The sequence below is a fragment of the Microtus oregoni genome, unplaced genomic scaffold, assembly GCF_018167655.1.
Source record: "Microtus oregoni isolate MIOR12 unplaced genomic scaffold, Mior012 000015F_ref0000493, whole genome shotgun sequence".
Lineage (NCBI taxonomy): Eukaryota > Metazoa > Chordata > Mammalia > Rodentia > Cricetidae > Microtus > Microtus oregoni.
Genome location: NW_024543074.1, coordinates 24,582,456 through 24,599,089, shown reverse-complemented (window position 1 = coordinate 24,599,089; position 16,634 = coordinate 24,582,456). Strand labels below are relative to the sequence as shown.

The 16,634-nt window shown below is 41.3% G+C and overlaps 2 protein-coding genes across 2 annotated transcripts; one reads left to right on the top strand and one right to left on the bottom strand.

Annotated features, from left to right (window-relative positions):
* The first annotated feature begins 5,361 nt into the window (after nucleotides 1-5,361).
* Nucleotides 5,362-6,315, top strand: LOC121456883 (olfactory receptor 1P1-like). Its single transcript, XM_041665401.1, has one exon. The coding sequence runs from the start codon at nucleotides 5,362-5,364 to the stop codon at nucleotides 6,313-6,315; it is 954 nt and encodes a 317-aa protein (XP_041521335.1).
* Nucleotides 6,316-15,313: 8,998 nt separating this feature from the next.
* Nucleotides 15,314-16,261, bottom strand: LOC121457049 (olfactory receptor 3A1). The gene has a single exon (XM_041665686.1). The coding sequence runs from the start codon at nucleotides 16,259-16,261 to the stop codon at nucleotides 15,314-15,316; it is 948 nt and encodes a 315-aa protein (XP_041521620.1).
* Nucleotides 16,262-16,634: the final 373 nt, after the last annotated feature.

Sequence of the window (16,634 nt, the reverse complement as noted above, 5' to 3'; positions counted from 1 at the left end):
ATAAACACTTTAGGGGACAGGTTCAGGAAACAGGCTGCAGGGCGGGCAGATGAAGGAGGAGCACTAAGGCTGGTGTAGCCAGTAAAGGGTTTGAGAACAAGGAACATGGAGTGAGGTAAGCCGTTCCTGTGGGCAGGAGGAGAAGCAGGTAAAAGAAATCTTCCCCTTCACATCGGGGAAACCCTGAATGCATCTTTCTTCCTGGCCATAAGTCTCATGCTCTTTATCCTAGAGCGTACATTCAGAATGGAAACTATTCTAGGGGGAAAGTGGGTCTCTGCTTTGCCTGGGAATTTGCTTTCTGTGGGTGGATCCTTTATGCTAGAATCTGCATCAAGGCAAGCCTCTACATGACCCATTGACCACAACTGCAGACAGAAAAGAGGCTGAAATTTCTTGAGCTCTCTGACCATTGGACAGTCCCTTCTGGTTCTTCCTCGTGAAATCAGGATGACTGGATTTTTGTTTGTTTTATTGTCTTCTGTCCCAGTTTATGAGGGCAGAATGGAGCAGCAGAGCTATGTGTGCCCAATGTTCATGCCTTCCTGGCTCCATTTTGATCATCTCTTTGTTCCTGACATGAGCTCAGGCACTGCAGAATCGCAGTGAAAATGAAAGGGAGGAGCTGGCCTTTCATGTGGTGGCGAAGGTGGAGTTAGCAATTATAGTGACTAATTATTGTGTTAAAGTGGAGGCAGTGAAATTTAATTTCTGACTAACCAGTTCCAGAAAGGCTTTACGGTCTTTGGGAACTGGTGTGAATTTAATGAAGGCACAGGATAGAGGTTGCTGAAGGAGCTCCTATTTCCAAGGAATGTGAAGAGCAGTTTCCAGACCTGAAGTCCAGGTATGGGTTGACAGAAAATCTTCCTGGCTAAGGAATTGAAAATTATCTCATTAAACTAACAGTACACATATAACAATGGTGGGGCTGTTTGTGGAAAAGATAAGGGTTGGGTACCTAGGAGACCACCTGTACCGAGCGAGCCCAGAACGACAGTTAAGGAGCCAAAAAGCAGGGTCTGTTAGACCACTGTGGAAGAAAGCTCCTGTCACTGGACAACACCTGATTTTGGTTCAAGCATGGTTTCTGAAAGGCTATCGTTCTGTCTGAAGCACACCACACCACAGCAGGCCGTTTAGAATCAAAAAGAGTAGAGATCACGCCCAGGTTTTGTTGTTTTCTCATGTGTAACCTTCAGGCAACTCATGACCCTTACCTTCCTTGCTCAGTACAGGATTGCAGTAAGGTTTGCTAGTCCCTCTGAGAGGATTTAAGATTTAAGGGTCCATAAAGAACCCATTGCATTCAGGTCTGCTGCCTTGTGTTTTGCTTTTTGGTTTGGTTTGGTTTTGTTTTCCTATTCTACTCAAGTCTCAACTGAGGCTCTGGCAGGAACACGCTGCTCAGTTTTCCAGAAAGTGTCCCCTTCCTCAAGTTTGGGTGATCTTTCTTTGCTCTTGAGCTCTCAGGTCTGGCACAGCCAGGCTTCAGTGTTTTGTCCTAGTCCAGGGGAGGAGCTGTCCTCTCAGATCCCAGACACCCTGAAGTCTCTCCCTAGCAGTTCAGAATCTCACTTGTCCTTTCCATCTCCACCCTGGTCTGGTACTGGTGGCAGTGAGTGCACATTCCCTTGGACACAGATGAGCTGTAATGTTCTGGCTGCATTAGCATCATATGCTCCAGGGGCGTGCTGTATGTCTCTCAACCACAGCATGTTACAAGTATGTATTGTGTTTTCAGTCTGGATGAACACACAAAAAGATCTAAGACAGGGAACTAAGGAATGCTGAGATCAGGAGAAATAGTCCTCTCCAGGGAAGAGCACACCAGTTGGTAATGAATACCAAATGGTCAGCCCTGAAAACATGATTACAAAGCACATTATACTGAGCAGGCTGTGTGTGTGTGTGTGTATCATAGTATATATGCATAAATGTGTGTATACATATATATTAATATAACAACAATTAGTAAAAAAGAATCCATGAATTTGTTGAGAACAAGCTGAGATGTATGGGAGGTTTTGAAGGGAAGGGGAAGATGATGCAATCATATAATCTCAAAAGATGATAGAAATAATACATTTTTAAAGGCATCAAAAGAAGGAAACAAAACAACATTAGCCTATATAGAGTGTCATGTGAACCCATCATACCATCAGGTGAATGGTATAATGGAGAGGAACCAGGGTATATAGTTGGATCGTTGTTTATTATTTGAAGTTAGACTTAAGAACTTCCACTAGTGATTTAATTGCAATTGTATTATAATCACATTTTGATTTGAGTTCACCCAAAAACAAGAGAGAAGAGTCAAACTGATATGGTCCAAAAAAGGTCCAAATTTTGGAGTTTGGGGAAAGTTTCACAGTGTGTTAGAAAAGATCTACCTCACAAGCAAATGGAGATAAATGGTCAAACAAAGCAAACTAGGTGAACAACTGTGAACAATATCTCAGAATATTCTCAAAAGATGCTTGCTAGTGTTAATAGAGTTCAGTGAATGAATCTTTGACACTAAAAACTTTTAGGATATATGGTTATTCTTAATCTTTAAACCTACATGCAGAATCTAGGACACCGGTTGTATCTATAAAAGCAGGGTCATTCCATCTTAGTAGAAGTTGCTTCAGCTTCCAGCACTTTACTTCGTTTCTTCCCATGGGCTTTACAGATTCTTGAAATGGATCTTCGGATTTTATTTTTTATTACTGTAGCTCCTTTTTCCATTATTTTATTCTCTTTGACTTTGGCATCTGAATTTGGAAAGCATGTCTTAAGGTTTAATTGCACAAAATAGGTTCTTATTTCTAGAACACCCATTTAATATTGCCTGTATCCATGTAGGTTGTAATAACTCACATTTTTATGTCGACATATGTCAAAACAAATTATAGCTACTGTGGTATTACACCCCCAAAAATTCAGTCTATATCTTAAGAAGAAGCCTCTTACATATCCCCTAAAAAGCATTTATAACACCAATTTAATTCTGTTCTTTCACTGGCCCATATTCAGATTACTCTAAATATTCTACAAACTTTTCCTTTTGATAGAAGTGTTTAAATGAGGCTTGTCCAGGACCTTGCATTGCACGTGGTTGCTAGGATTCCCAATGCAGACTTCAGTCATTAGCAACTCATTTTGTACAGCAAGGACTGACTGAGGAGGGTACCATGCCCTCCCTGCCTAGCATCAGCATCACCTGGAGCTTGTTGGAAGTATGAGTCCCTAGGCTGCAGCCCCAGTTCTAATGCAGAACAGATCAACTTCCAGGCACATGTTGACATCTGCACTCTAGAGTCCAGGGGCACTGCTGTCTCACCATGGATCCCTTCACCAACTGGTAGGCATTTGGGTTGTTTTCAGCTTTTGTCTATAATGAATAATGCTCAGAAGTTTATGTACACGTTTTTGCTTTTCCTGGGTGTAACGAGGCCATATAACGCTATGATGAGCCTTTTGAGAAATGTCACATTGTTTTCCTTATTGGTCACACTGTTTCACATTCCACCAGCAGGGTCCTAGGGCCTCAGCGTTTTCTCATCCTTGATACAGTTCATGTTACCTGGACTTACTGGCCTGATGACCTAGAGAAGGTGGGAAGTGGCATCTCATTGTGTGTGTGTCTCTCACTCTCCTTTGAAACAATTTTGTTTCTAGGTTGTTGACAAAAAATATTTTCTATATGAAAACATTAGTGCAGACAGCTATGCCTTCTAGGGGACAGCTACATAGATTGGAAGAAGAGTACATCTGACCATATGGTTTCAGTAAACTCGCTTGGGAAAGTGTTCACTGGAAAATGCTTAAAATATATCACTGTTAGCTATTGTCTCCTGATCAAGTTGTAACTGTTGCTTATATATCCTAGATAAAATTTTAATCCCTACTCCCCAAATGGAGCACATTGGTACATGCCCAATATCTAAAACTCAGGAGATGGAGGCAGAAGGATCAGTAATTCTAGGTTATCCTTAGCTATGTAGAGAATTTAAGGACAGAACCTGTCTCAAAGAATAAAAGCCCTCACACTTTCTAAATTTTTGGGAATATCCTTCAAAGTACAAATGTTTTAATTAGTTAGATTAAAGCTTAATTCAAATTCATTTTTAATTTAATTAAAATTAAACGCAATTTGATGGTGTTTTCTTTAGTGTCGTGTTATCATGTGACGTGTACTTTGGTGTCATTTCTAAGAAACCATTCATTTACTTGAAAATGGTGACTTGTATTTTATTCAAAAACTTTCACAGTTTTAGTTCTTACGTGTAGGCCTTTGTCCATTCTGAATTAGGGGTGTATATGCTCTGAGGTAGGGGTTCTAATTCATTCCTTTGTGTGTAGACAAACTGTTGGATATAACTAAAAATTATTTTGTTACTTTTCTGATGTTGAGCTTCATTTTGACTTTAAATGTTTTCCTTCTTCCTGCTTTCCTCCACTTTGCTCTTGTCCCTGTGTATTGTATGGTTTATTGAATCTTGTGAAGGTGTTTGAGGCAGTGTATTCTCCTTTGCTATGCTAATAATATTCCATAAGCACTGATGTGTGAATATTATTATGAATTTTTTAGGCAGTCAGTAATTTACATAATTAAAATTACTTTATTTTGTAACTGACACATAATTTCACACATTTATGGGTAGTCTATGATAATCCAACACATGTAGAACAGTGACCATTAGAAGAAGGAAGAGTCCTGGGATGGATTTGGGGAGGTAGTACCCACTGAATCTCTGAGAATATCTAGATATCACAGGTCTTTATTAAGTATATGTCTTACTGGAGAAACATGATTTCTAGAAGAATGGGAAGCATGAGCTGTTGTCTTCAGAATATTAAGTTTGTGACACTGTTGGATCAGAACAGCTGCCAACAGATCAAAGAATGGTTTGAGTGGGTTTGGCAGGCTGAATCCAAAGGGCCTAAGATTTCAGTGTAGATAATTATGTCTGAGGTTAAATTTTATTACTGTTAGTTTTCTGGCACTGAGCCAGAATGCAGAATTGACCTTCAGTGCCTATAGAACACATAAGGGTGGGTGAGCAAATCTTCTTAGAACCTTATAACATTGCTAAATAAAATTATAATACAATCAAAGATATGGTAGCCAGATGAAATGTAGAAAAGCAGCCAAGAAGATTGTTTCAATGGTCATCATTTGCATCTTGAAGAACTTTCTGGAAGAGCATCTTGGGCAGGCTGTATTAAGTGTCCTATGAATAAACCAGATGGTTACTATGCAAACTCTGTGATTCTTCTCTAGAGCTCAGAGAAGGGTGTGTGCAGCAATCTTCTAGAGTGAAACCATCTCAGAAAGCAAGCTCAGGACTTCCCACATTGACCTCTGTGCTCATGGCAAGAGGGAACCAGACCAGCACCTTTGAGTTCCTCCTCTGGGGACTCTCAGAGCAGCCAGAGCAACAGCGCATCCTCTTCCTGCTCTTCCTGTGGATGTACCTGGTGACCGTGGCTGGCAATCTGCTCATTGTCCTGGCCATTGTTAATGATGTTCGACTCCACACCCCCATGTACTTCTTCCTCGCCAGCCTGTCCTGTGCTGACATCCTTTTCACCTCCACCACGGTACCCAAGGCCCTGGTGAACATCCACTCCCAGAGCAGGACCATCTCCTATGCAGGATGCCTGGTCCAGCTCTACTTCTTCTTAACTTTTGGAGACATGGACATCTTCCTCCTGGCCACAATGGCCTATGACCGATTTGTGGCCATTTGTCACCCTCTCCACTACACGATGATCATGAGCTTCAGGCGTTGCTCACTCTTGGTGACAGCCTGTTGGACCCTTACCAATCTTGTTGCCATGACACACACCTTCCTCATGTTCCATCTCTCCTTCTGCTCCAAGAAGGTCATTCCAGACTTCTTCTGTGACCTGGGACCCCTGATGAAGATTTCTTGCTCTGACACCAGAATTAATGAGCTTGTGCTTCTCTTCTTGGGGGGTGCTGTCATATTAATCCCCTTTTTGCTCATCCTTTTGTCTTATATCCGCATTGTGTCAGCTATACTCAGAGTCCCTTCTGCCCAGGGGAGGCGCAAGGCCTTTTCTACCTGTGGGTCCCACCTTGCTGTGGTGGCCCTGTTCTTTGGAACAGTGATAAGGGCTTATCTGTGCCCCTCATCCTCATCCTCCAACTCTGTGGTAGAGGACACAGCAGCTGCTGTCATGTACACAGTGGTGACTCCACTGCTGAATCCCTTCATTTACAGCCTGCGGAACAAGGACATGAAGGGGGCACTTGTCAGAATTGTCAGGGGCAAAGTCTCCTTCTCCTGGGACCAGTGACTTTTACAGAGAAGCTGAAAGTGTCCTCAATTCACTCTGCTGAGATCTTCCAGTAATTTCTGCCTCAAGTGTCTCCTTCTAAATCCTACATATGTTCTATCACAGCCCTGCTCACTCACCCCTCACCTCAAATTTCTTAGATTTGAAGAAAATAAAGGATTTCATTATGCTTTGGCCTATTATGAATTTTTTATTTCTTCATTTATTTAATAATTGCTTTCACTAGAATAACAATTGCTGTGGGATAATGCTCTTGTACACCGTAAGATTTGTCACTCATTAGTTTAATAAAATGTTGATTGGCGAGTAGCCAGGCAGGAAGTATAGGCGGGACAACCAGGTAGGAAGTAGAGGTGGGGCAATGAAAACAGGAGAATTCTGGGAAGAGGAAAGCTCATTTCCTCAGTTGTGACCCAGCCACAGAGCAAGCAAGATGTGATTGCTTCACTGAAAAAGGTACCAAGCCACGTGGTTAACAGACAAAAATAATGGGCTAATTTAAGTTATAAGAGTTAATTAAGAAGCCTGAGCTAATGGGCCAATAAGTTTTATAATTAATGTAGACCTCTGTATAATTTATTTGAGACTTACTGACAGCAGGATCTGGGCAGGACAAAAACCACAGACAACAGAATAGCACCCAACATGGGGCACCAGATGAACTCCTACAACTCATAAACGTTTTCAGTAATGTAGCAGGATACAAGATTAACACGAAAGAACCGGTAGCCCTCCTTTACACAGATGATTAATGGGCTGAGAAAGAAATCAGAGTAACATCATCCTTCACAGTAGCCACAAATAGCATAAAATATCTCAGAGTAACTCTAACCAAACAAGTAGAAGACCTGTATGACAAGAACTTTCAATCCTTGAAAAAAGAAATTGGAGAAGACACCAGAAAGTGGAAAGATATCCCATGCTCTTGGGTAGGTAGAATTAACATAGTAAAAATGGCAATCTTACCAAATTATAGATTCAATGCAATGCCCATCAAAATCCTAGCAAAATTCTTCACAGAACTCAAAAGAACAATACTCAACTTCATATGGAAAAGCAAAAAACCCAGGATAGCCAAGACAGTCCTTTACTTATGAGGGCATCACAATTCCTGTCTTCAAACTCTACTATAGAGCTGCAATACTAAAAACAGCCTGGTATTGGCATAAAAACAGACAGGAGGACCAATGGAACCAAATCAAAGACCTAGATATTAATCCACACACCTACAAACACTTGATTTTTGACAAAGAATCAAAAAATAAAATGGTAAAAAGAAAGCATATTTAGCAAATGGTTAACTGGATATCATCATGTAGAAGAATGATAGACCCATATCTATCACCTTGCACAAAACTCAAGTCCTCATGGATCAAAGACCTCAACATAAACTAGCCATACTGAACTTCATAGAAGAGAAAGTGGAAAGTACACTTGAACACACTGGCACAGGAGACTACTTCCTAAATATAACCCCAGTAGCACAGACACTGAGAAAAATAATTAATAAATGGAACCTCCTGAAACTGGAAAGCTTCTGTAAAGCAAAGGATACAGTCAACAAGACAAAACAGCAGCCTACAGAATGGGAAAAGATCCTCACCATCCCCATGTCAGAGAGAGGATTGATGTCCAAAATATACAAAGAACTCAAGAAAATGGTTAACAAAAGAAGAAGAAATCCAATAAAAAATGGAGTACAGAACTAAACAGAGAACTCTCAACAGAGGGATCTAAAATGGCTGAAAGACACTTAAGGAAATGCTCAACATCCTTAGTCATAAGAGAAATGCAAATCAAAACAACTCTGAGATTCCATCTTACACCTGTAAGAATCACCAAGATCAAAAACACTGATGAAAATTTATGCTGGAGAGGTTGTGGGGTAAAGGGACCATCCCTGCATTGCTGGTGGGAGTGCAAGCTGGTACAGACCCTTTGGATATCAGTATGGTGATTTATCAGAAAATTAGGAAACAACTTCCTCAAGACTCAGCAATACCACTTTGGGTATGTACCCAAAGGATGCTCAATCATACCACAAGAGCATGTGCTCAGCTATGTTCATAGCAGCATTGTTTGTCATAGCCAGAACCTGGAAACAACCTAAATGTCCCTCAACTAAAAAATGGATAAGGAAAATGTGGTACATTTACACAATGAGTTCCAGGGACAGGGTTGTTGCAGTACTACACACCAAAAAAAAAAATAATAATAATAATAATAATGACATCTTGAAATTTACAGCAAATGGATGGCTCTAGAAAACATCATATTGAGTGAGGTAACCCAGACCCATGAGGACAAATATTATATGTACTCACTCATAAGTAGCTTTTAGACATAAAGCAAAGAAAACCAGCCTACAAATCATAATCCCAGAGAACTTAGACAACAATGAGGACCCTAAGAGAGACATACATGAATCTAATCTACATGGAAAGTAGAAAAAGACAAGATCTCCTGAGTAAACTGGGAGCATGGGGACCTTGGGGAGGGTTGAAGGGGAGGGGAGAAGAAGGGAGGGGTGCAGAGAAAATGTATAGCTCAATAAAATCAACTTGAAAATAGGAAAAAAAAAAAAAGAAAGAGAAAGCACCAGCATGATCTACGCAAGTCCTGGAAGACTTTCTGAACACACTGAAACTTGGGCTAGACTCCTGTAGATTCCATGATTTAAGGGAGGTAGAGGATGAGTTCCAGGGACAGGGTTGCAGGGACTCATTAATGTTTGTGAGACCATTTGGTCTGCAGTCTACATGCAAACGAACTCTACAGACAGCCTCCAGACGAAGTCTATATTGGGAAGAACCCACCTTACAGATATGTCTAGAAAAGCAACAAGATGACTCCTGCCACACTGATGAACATGCAACTTACATAATGCCACTGGGATTCATCTGAGCTGCCTACAGCGTATCCCAGAGTCACCTGAGCCCACTAGGAGCCCTCTCGTGAATCTCCTCTGAGCAGTGACAGTTCCCCCTTGGAACTCCCTGTGATGAAAATCCCTCCTTACTCTCAGTGGTGAAGAATTCAACACAGAAATTTTGCAGGATATCTGATGCAGAGGAAGTAGGAGTGGGCAGTGAACTAACCCCTGCATTCTCTTAAACACAGAGAGAATATGCTTCTTAAGAATGAAGAGGTCAGGGGAAAGGGGACCAGAAAAGGAGCCAGGTTCTCTGAATCACTGTCCTGGTTCTTCCCTTAAGTGGATTCTCCCTTCCAGTAACATTGATAAACCCTGTATGACACCAAGTTTGAGGTGATAACAGACATCCCTTGTCTTTTTTGTAAGAATTGAGGATGAACCTGTAACCATACTCATCTAGGCTGCACATCAAACCATGGAGGTTTAATGAAAGAGGTTGAGGAGCTGCACACGCTCTACTATCCAATGGGGGAGGGGGTGTCTTCTTGACTGGGGTATATAAGTGAAGAAAAAGCAAGCTGATATCTCCTGTGCTGAGGTGGTGTCATGCTCTGGGAAGTCAGAAGTTGGCCCTTCTATAAAAAGTAGGAGGATTAGGGAAAATATGTAAAAGGAAACATCTCAGCCCTTAACACAGCCACAGTGTCTCATACTTTCTGACATTTAAGTTTTCTTACGCAGTTGGAGTGAAGCCGGATGATGTCAGTCCCACTGAACGATAGGGCCACTGAGGGGTAGATAATGTGACTATGTCTTTCTTGGTCTTCCTGGAAGCAAGAGATACACAGTTGGGAACTAGAAGAGGCCTTCCCAAGATGTCTCCTTTCTCAGATATCAACCCAGGGCCTTTGAGCAGAGAGGAGTCCATTTTAAGACTGAACTTGAACCTGGAAGCAAGATGTCCCGGGAGGGAGGCAGTTGTAGAGGGAAAGTCCCTTCAGTCTCAGCTCCCTAATGAGTCCACAAGAATGTAGGTCTTTCTCCGGGGAGCTCATTAGAGAAGGCCACTGGGAAGAGGGTTCGGGATCTAAACACGATTCTGGAAGTGGTGGGTTGTCCTGGAAGTGGTGGTGTGGATCGAAAGGAAGGTATAATGTTGATATATCAGAGACAGAAGATTTGGGTTTCTCATTCTGTATGGTCCAGCAATAACCAGTTCTAACAGCTCCGAAGTCATTAGTGTAGAAAAAAGGCAACAGGCTGATAGAAGTTGTTGGAAATGAGGGTTGGGGATGTGCCAGCTAGTCAAGGAATGCCAGGAGCCAGTACACCTGGAGACATGGAATAATTTCTCCTCTAGGGGCCTCAAGGAAGAACCATCCCTGTAAGGCCTTTACATTAGTTTATTGGACTTGTTTCAGACTTTTGGCCTCCAGAGTGATGAAATAATAGATTTCTGTGGTTTTAAGGCATTTGGTTTATAGAAATGTATTTCAGTAGCACTAAGGAGTTGACTCAATGTCTAGGCATCTTGTCCGAACTTGAGAATTCCTCCAGTTCCTGGACAAAATGTGAGCACAGTTATGACCAAGGAGTGGGGCTAGATGTGATGGTACAGAGAGATTTATCTGATATGGGGAAACTTTGCCCACTACAGAACTGAATGTCCTTACAAAGATGCTTGGAGTTGGTCCAACTGAACCACTGAGATGTGCGTGGAAGCTCAGCCAGAACAATGGCAAACACATTAGAGAACACTCAGGAAGGGGCCAGAAGACCCTGGGAGCAGAGACCTTACATGGGACCAGAGGAATCATTACTTAAGTTTCCTGGTAGTCTCCAGAGGACATTCCTGGAGTGAGGAAATAGGCTGAAGGCTAATGGAAACAGAATCTTCCAGAAGCTCAGCATCGGTAGCCTTGTGGCTGTAATTTGCTTTTCTCTGAAGACCAATGGTGTTGTATATATATCCTGTATTTTTACATCTTCCTTTGTAAAGTACCTGTTGGCCCTTTTGTCTATCTGAACCCCATCTTAGGACTTCTGTTAGAACTGTAAGAGATACAAAGTTTCCCTCTGACATCACTGAGTTTTGGAATTCCTAAAGAATTTGTTTGATTTCCTAGTACATGTTGATTATCAGGCAAACATATCTGACAAAAGTCTTTGTCCACAGCTCTGATCTTCTACAGCATTTTTTTCCTTTGCTGTTTATCACACATGTTTTATAGGTTACCAAGCTTATATTTAATTATGATGGAACACTTGTAACAAATTGAGATAAAAGTTAGAGTGTACACAAAAGTAAGCACTAAATATATCAAATACTTGGCTTGAAGAAAAACCAGGAAGGCCTAAAAGATGTCACAGAGAGATACAACATTGATACAATGTTTAATGGAAAGTCCTTTTATTATGGGCTTCACACAAACAAAGATAATTCATTTAATGAAAATATAAAACTCAATTTGGTCAGATGAGGCTCTAAAAAATAAAGGCAGGTGAGGACTGGGGGATTATGTGTGGGGGGTACACGGCAAAGGTGCCATCTTGGAACATGAACAGTGTCTTCCAATTAATACAAAGGTTATACAATGTATATGGGTATTAAAGAATGTTAACCCATGAATATGTACAATTTTCACTTACCAGATAAGTTTTATTTAACTAATAATGAAGAAAGTAAATTTTAAAAATATATACAAACTAACCAAAGGGGCAACCACCCTGCTCCCCAAAAATTTGATGTCAAGTCCAAAGGGAATCCCAATTACCTAAAAGTCAGTAGATAACTCCAAAATGACAGTCATGGTTCATCTTAAGTTGTACTATACAAAGAACAATATTCTTCAAGAGCCTGTGAAATGGGTATCCGCTTGCCAGACAAGGCCTTTTCTCTTACATATCAAAGCCCATGCAAGTCTCCAGACACCTTTGGTTCCTATTCACATGTACCTGTCATGCATTAAGTCCACACTAGTAGCATCCTGGCTCTTTGCAACTCCTCCTCCACCACAAACTCCCAGGCTGCTCCAGTCCACAGCTTCCCTTCCCTTGGCTATTTGTCCTAATTATAACCCACCTGGTTTTGCCATGTCGCTCTACTCCAGACCTGTCCATGTTCAGTCTGCTTCTTTTCTCTCTGCTCTGGACTCCTCTAGATGCCTCTGGCTGTTCTCTCTCAAACCTACAATAAAACCCTCCTGCTAAGTTAGAGAGATCAGTTGATTGTTTCTTTACTGTGTGCTCACCTACACCAGAACAATTTGCTGATAGAACAGAATATGCAAATAACAAATATATCAATATCTATCTATCCTTCCATCAATCCAACCATTTATAGATAACTAACGACATTTATAAAGGAATTCAAATTAAAGAACACTGCAATGTTGTATTTAATTGTTGAAGACAAAAGATATATTTATAATACCCAGTGACCTCAAAGATGCGCAGTAACAGGCATTTTCACACATTGCCAATCAATACGTAAAATGCTGCACATATTTTGGCAAAAGAAAGACAGAATACTTACCAAAATTCAAATTTGTCTTTGTATTTCCTTTAGCACACACACACTTATATATTACTTGTAGAAATTTAACCAATAGAGGTCATTGCATATGCATGGAAACACAGATAAATATTAATCTCAGAATTATTAACACTTAGAAAAGCAAAAAGTATAAACGAGTTGGTGAAGTAGATCATTGTTAATATATAAAGTAGAATATTTTATAGCTATTAAAATGGATAAGATATGCTTGTATATTGATTTCTATAATTATATAATGTAAAAGATGAAATTTAGTTGTAAAGCAATGTGTTGTTTTGAATGTGTGTGAGTGGATGTGTGGAGCGTTGTTGTGGTCCTGGTGTAGAATGGCAATGGTGACATCCTGCACCGTTTGAGCTTTTACAACACGATGTACTTCATGTCTCATGGCAAATTTAAATTGTAAAGAGATTTCTAGTTTGGAACAAAAATAAGCAGGACATTACTTTCAAAGGAAAAAAAAGCTTCCAAATTAATTCAAGAGACCCTGTGATGTCTCTGGGTAAACAGAGAAGTGGGATTACTGCCTAAAGTGTTTCTTTGTGTTACTGGTGTCAGTTGTTCCGCTTCACCCAGTGACAGAGCCATATCAAGTCACTAGGCAAGTCACCCTTGAAGCTTGGAGTGAATAGCTATATACTGGGAAGACCTGAGACTCCAGGGACTTGAAGGCAAACAAGCTGTTTCAATGCGGTCTTAAATGTTGATGGTGAGAAGCAATGGTGGAAGAAGTGACCACTCCCTGCACTAATAGAATGAGAATCTTTCTAGCCACTTAGACTAACAGAACCAGACAATATTAGCAGTGAGAGAGCCATGAAGATTGCTTTGTCCCTCCTGCCAAATGCAAGTCAAGAGATGTTAAGGAGTTTTCTCGAGGTCAACGACATCATGGACAGCAGAGGATATGAGCTGAGAACTCTCCATGTTTTCCCAGACCCCTGGAGGAAGCTCACTGTTTGTATCCTGAAGTTTGTCTGATAACTCAAAATAGATCAAGAAAGACGCATCTTTCCATCTGTCTTTTGACAGCCTTAGCAGAGATGAATCAAAAGGCAGGAATGTGGACCAGGTGTTAGTCACGATCTGTTGGATTCATGACCAACATTGCCTCATCCCTGCTGTATTTCCTCCTCTGGCAGACATTCTTCCTGACTTTATAGGAGCCTCTCTGCCTAGAGGAATGACAGCTGAGTCCCCGGACATCTAGCACATTCATCAAAACTTGAGATATTGTTTTCTTAGGACAGGGACTAGACAACAATAACAGCTTCAGGGCTGTAAGGAACTGGTTGCTGCTGGACCACACAGAATGGGAAGTCCAAATCATCTATCTCTGGTATACAAATGTTATCCCTCTCAAATCTTTTAATAGCTCCTTTCTATCTTATCATCCTTTGAGTTCTTTCCCATCTCCTATTCTCTCCCTGGAGCCCATGCCACTCTCTCTAATGCTTCTGTTGTTTCTTCTCAAGCCCTTTACTTGAGCTTCTATCCTGTTTCTCCTTATTTCCTCATCATTTAATTATATTTTCCCACAAAAGCTCTACCTCCAATCTTGTTTTATGTCCCCCTTCCACACCCTTCCTTTCCATCTCTATCTTAGCCATCCCCCAATCTGTCTACCCACATCAAATATCATGGAGTAGTGAAGCCATAGATTCAGGTCAAAAGTGAATATTGGAGAAATGAATTAGAGAAGTATCAACTAGACAGTAACACTGTCAGAAATAAGTAATTAATCTAAAAAACACATAGGAGGAAGATTCACTAAGCAATGACTAGATTGATGACTGGTAAACAGAAAACAGGATGAGAGAACACTCTAGGTTAGAACCCTCTCTCACTGACGGGGTGAAGCATCACAACGCAGTCTACATTCATACATAGATTTATGGTTTGGAGGTTTATGGCAAAGAGTGAAAATTTAGAGAGGAGTTTAACATTGAGTAATAGGGGGTTGAAATGTTTAAATGTTTAGATTAGGAATTCTTATCTTTTAGAGGTTTAGAAAATACAAGCATGGTAATTGAGGGAAGCTCATTTTGCACCATAACTTTTCTTACATGTAAGTGGAGTTTTAATATTTACACTCAGGTCTATGAGCTGCACCCAGGTACTAAGTTCTCTAGAATGACTAGGGTATGTGAAACTACAGAGAAAGCTGCCTTGCCATTTCCTCTGAACCTTATAAGAGTTTTATAAGAGGAAGGAGCTTTTTCCCTCCTTGGTTAGGTGGCATAGACAGACCACCTAGTCTAGAACTTGAGGAATAAATAATACTCCTCAGAAGGATGCTTTCTGAGACACTTTGGGAACTCCAGCTAAAAGGAAGATACAGTGACTAAATGTAGAAATCATCAAAGGACAGACAGGGGAGAACCATGTACACACCATAGTCTACCTTGGTACAACTTCTTTGGGGGACAATAACTATTATCCCTCAACTTAAGCTGTGAGATGGAAAGAGTTCTGAAAAATTTGTTGAAGTTTTTGACACTACAGAACACCCCCTATCCCCAGATTTACTTTTAAAAGTAATAGATGAAAGGAGCCTTAAGACCTCCTTAAGCTGCTGTCCTCCTCCCTGTGAATACCCTCCAGAGTGCAGCCTGCACATCAGGGTTCCTGAGGCTGTAGATGAGTGGATTTACCATGGGGTTGATGACCGTGTTGAAAATCCCAATAGCTTTATCCTTATCTGAAAGTTTGATGGACCCAAGTCTCATGTAGTTAAAGATGCCTGTGCCATAGAATATGGCAACCACAGTAAGGTGAGAGCTGCATGTGGAGAAGGCTTTCTTCCGGCCTTCAGCAGAGCGGATTCGCAGAACTGAAGCTGCCACGTGGATGTAGGACGTGAAAATGAGTGCCATGGGGGTTCCTGCCATTATGAAACCCACTGCAAAGAGCAGCAGCTCATTGAGCTGGGTGCTGGAGCAGGAGAGCTGGAAGAGCTGGGGCAGGTCACAGTAGAAGTGATTGATCACGTTGGGGCCACAGAAGTTGAGTGTGGATATGGCCACAGTGTGTGTCAGTGCATTGCTGAAGGCACAAGCCCAGGATGTGGCCACCAAGATCCTCTGGACTGTGTGGTTCATGCGGGTGCTGTAGGTGAGGGGCCGGCAGATGGCCAGGAACCGGTCATAAGCCATGGCTGTCAACAGGAAGCAGTCAACGCCAACCAGAAGATGAAAGAAGAAGAGCTGTGTGAGGCAGTCCCTGTATGGAATTGTACGCTTGTGGGCCAAGAGCCGAAACAACATGCAGGGAATGGTGACGCTGATGCACCCCACATCCATCACTGACAGATTTCCCAGGAAGAAATACATGGGAGTGTGGAGCTTGGGTTCCACCAAGACAGCTGCCAGAATGCTAAGGTTGCCCCCAACTGTGGTCATGTAAGCCAAGAGGAAGAGTATGAAGACAAGTGGCCACAGCTCTGGTGTCTCCACCAAACCCAGCAGGATGAATTCAGTAACCGTTGTTCCATTGGCTCTAGGCTCTGGCTGCATGAGTTCCTCTAAAGAAACAACCAAGTAGGAAAGCAATCAGATCTCTTAATGAATTGAGGAAATGTAAATCACAGCTGCTGGAAAGCTCACCAATTAGAAGCTTAAAAGAGGAGCTTACATCATTCCCTCCCTTCCCATTCCTCCCTCCAAATGATGTAATTATATAATAATCTCAAAAAAATATAAGAAATCATTTTAAAAATGTAACCTGTTGTTTTTGAGGTATAACCCTTAAAGGAACATGTGTGTCAACGTGTTTGTAACATGTATCAGACCATTGCCTAGTGCACACACAAATCGCAGGCCAAATCTACACTTCATTCTAAAGAGAAAACAGCCCAGTTTTGGTCCTGTAGAAGAGTGAGCTTTGCTA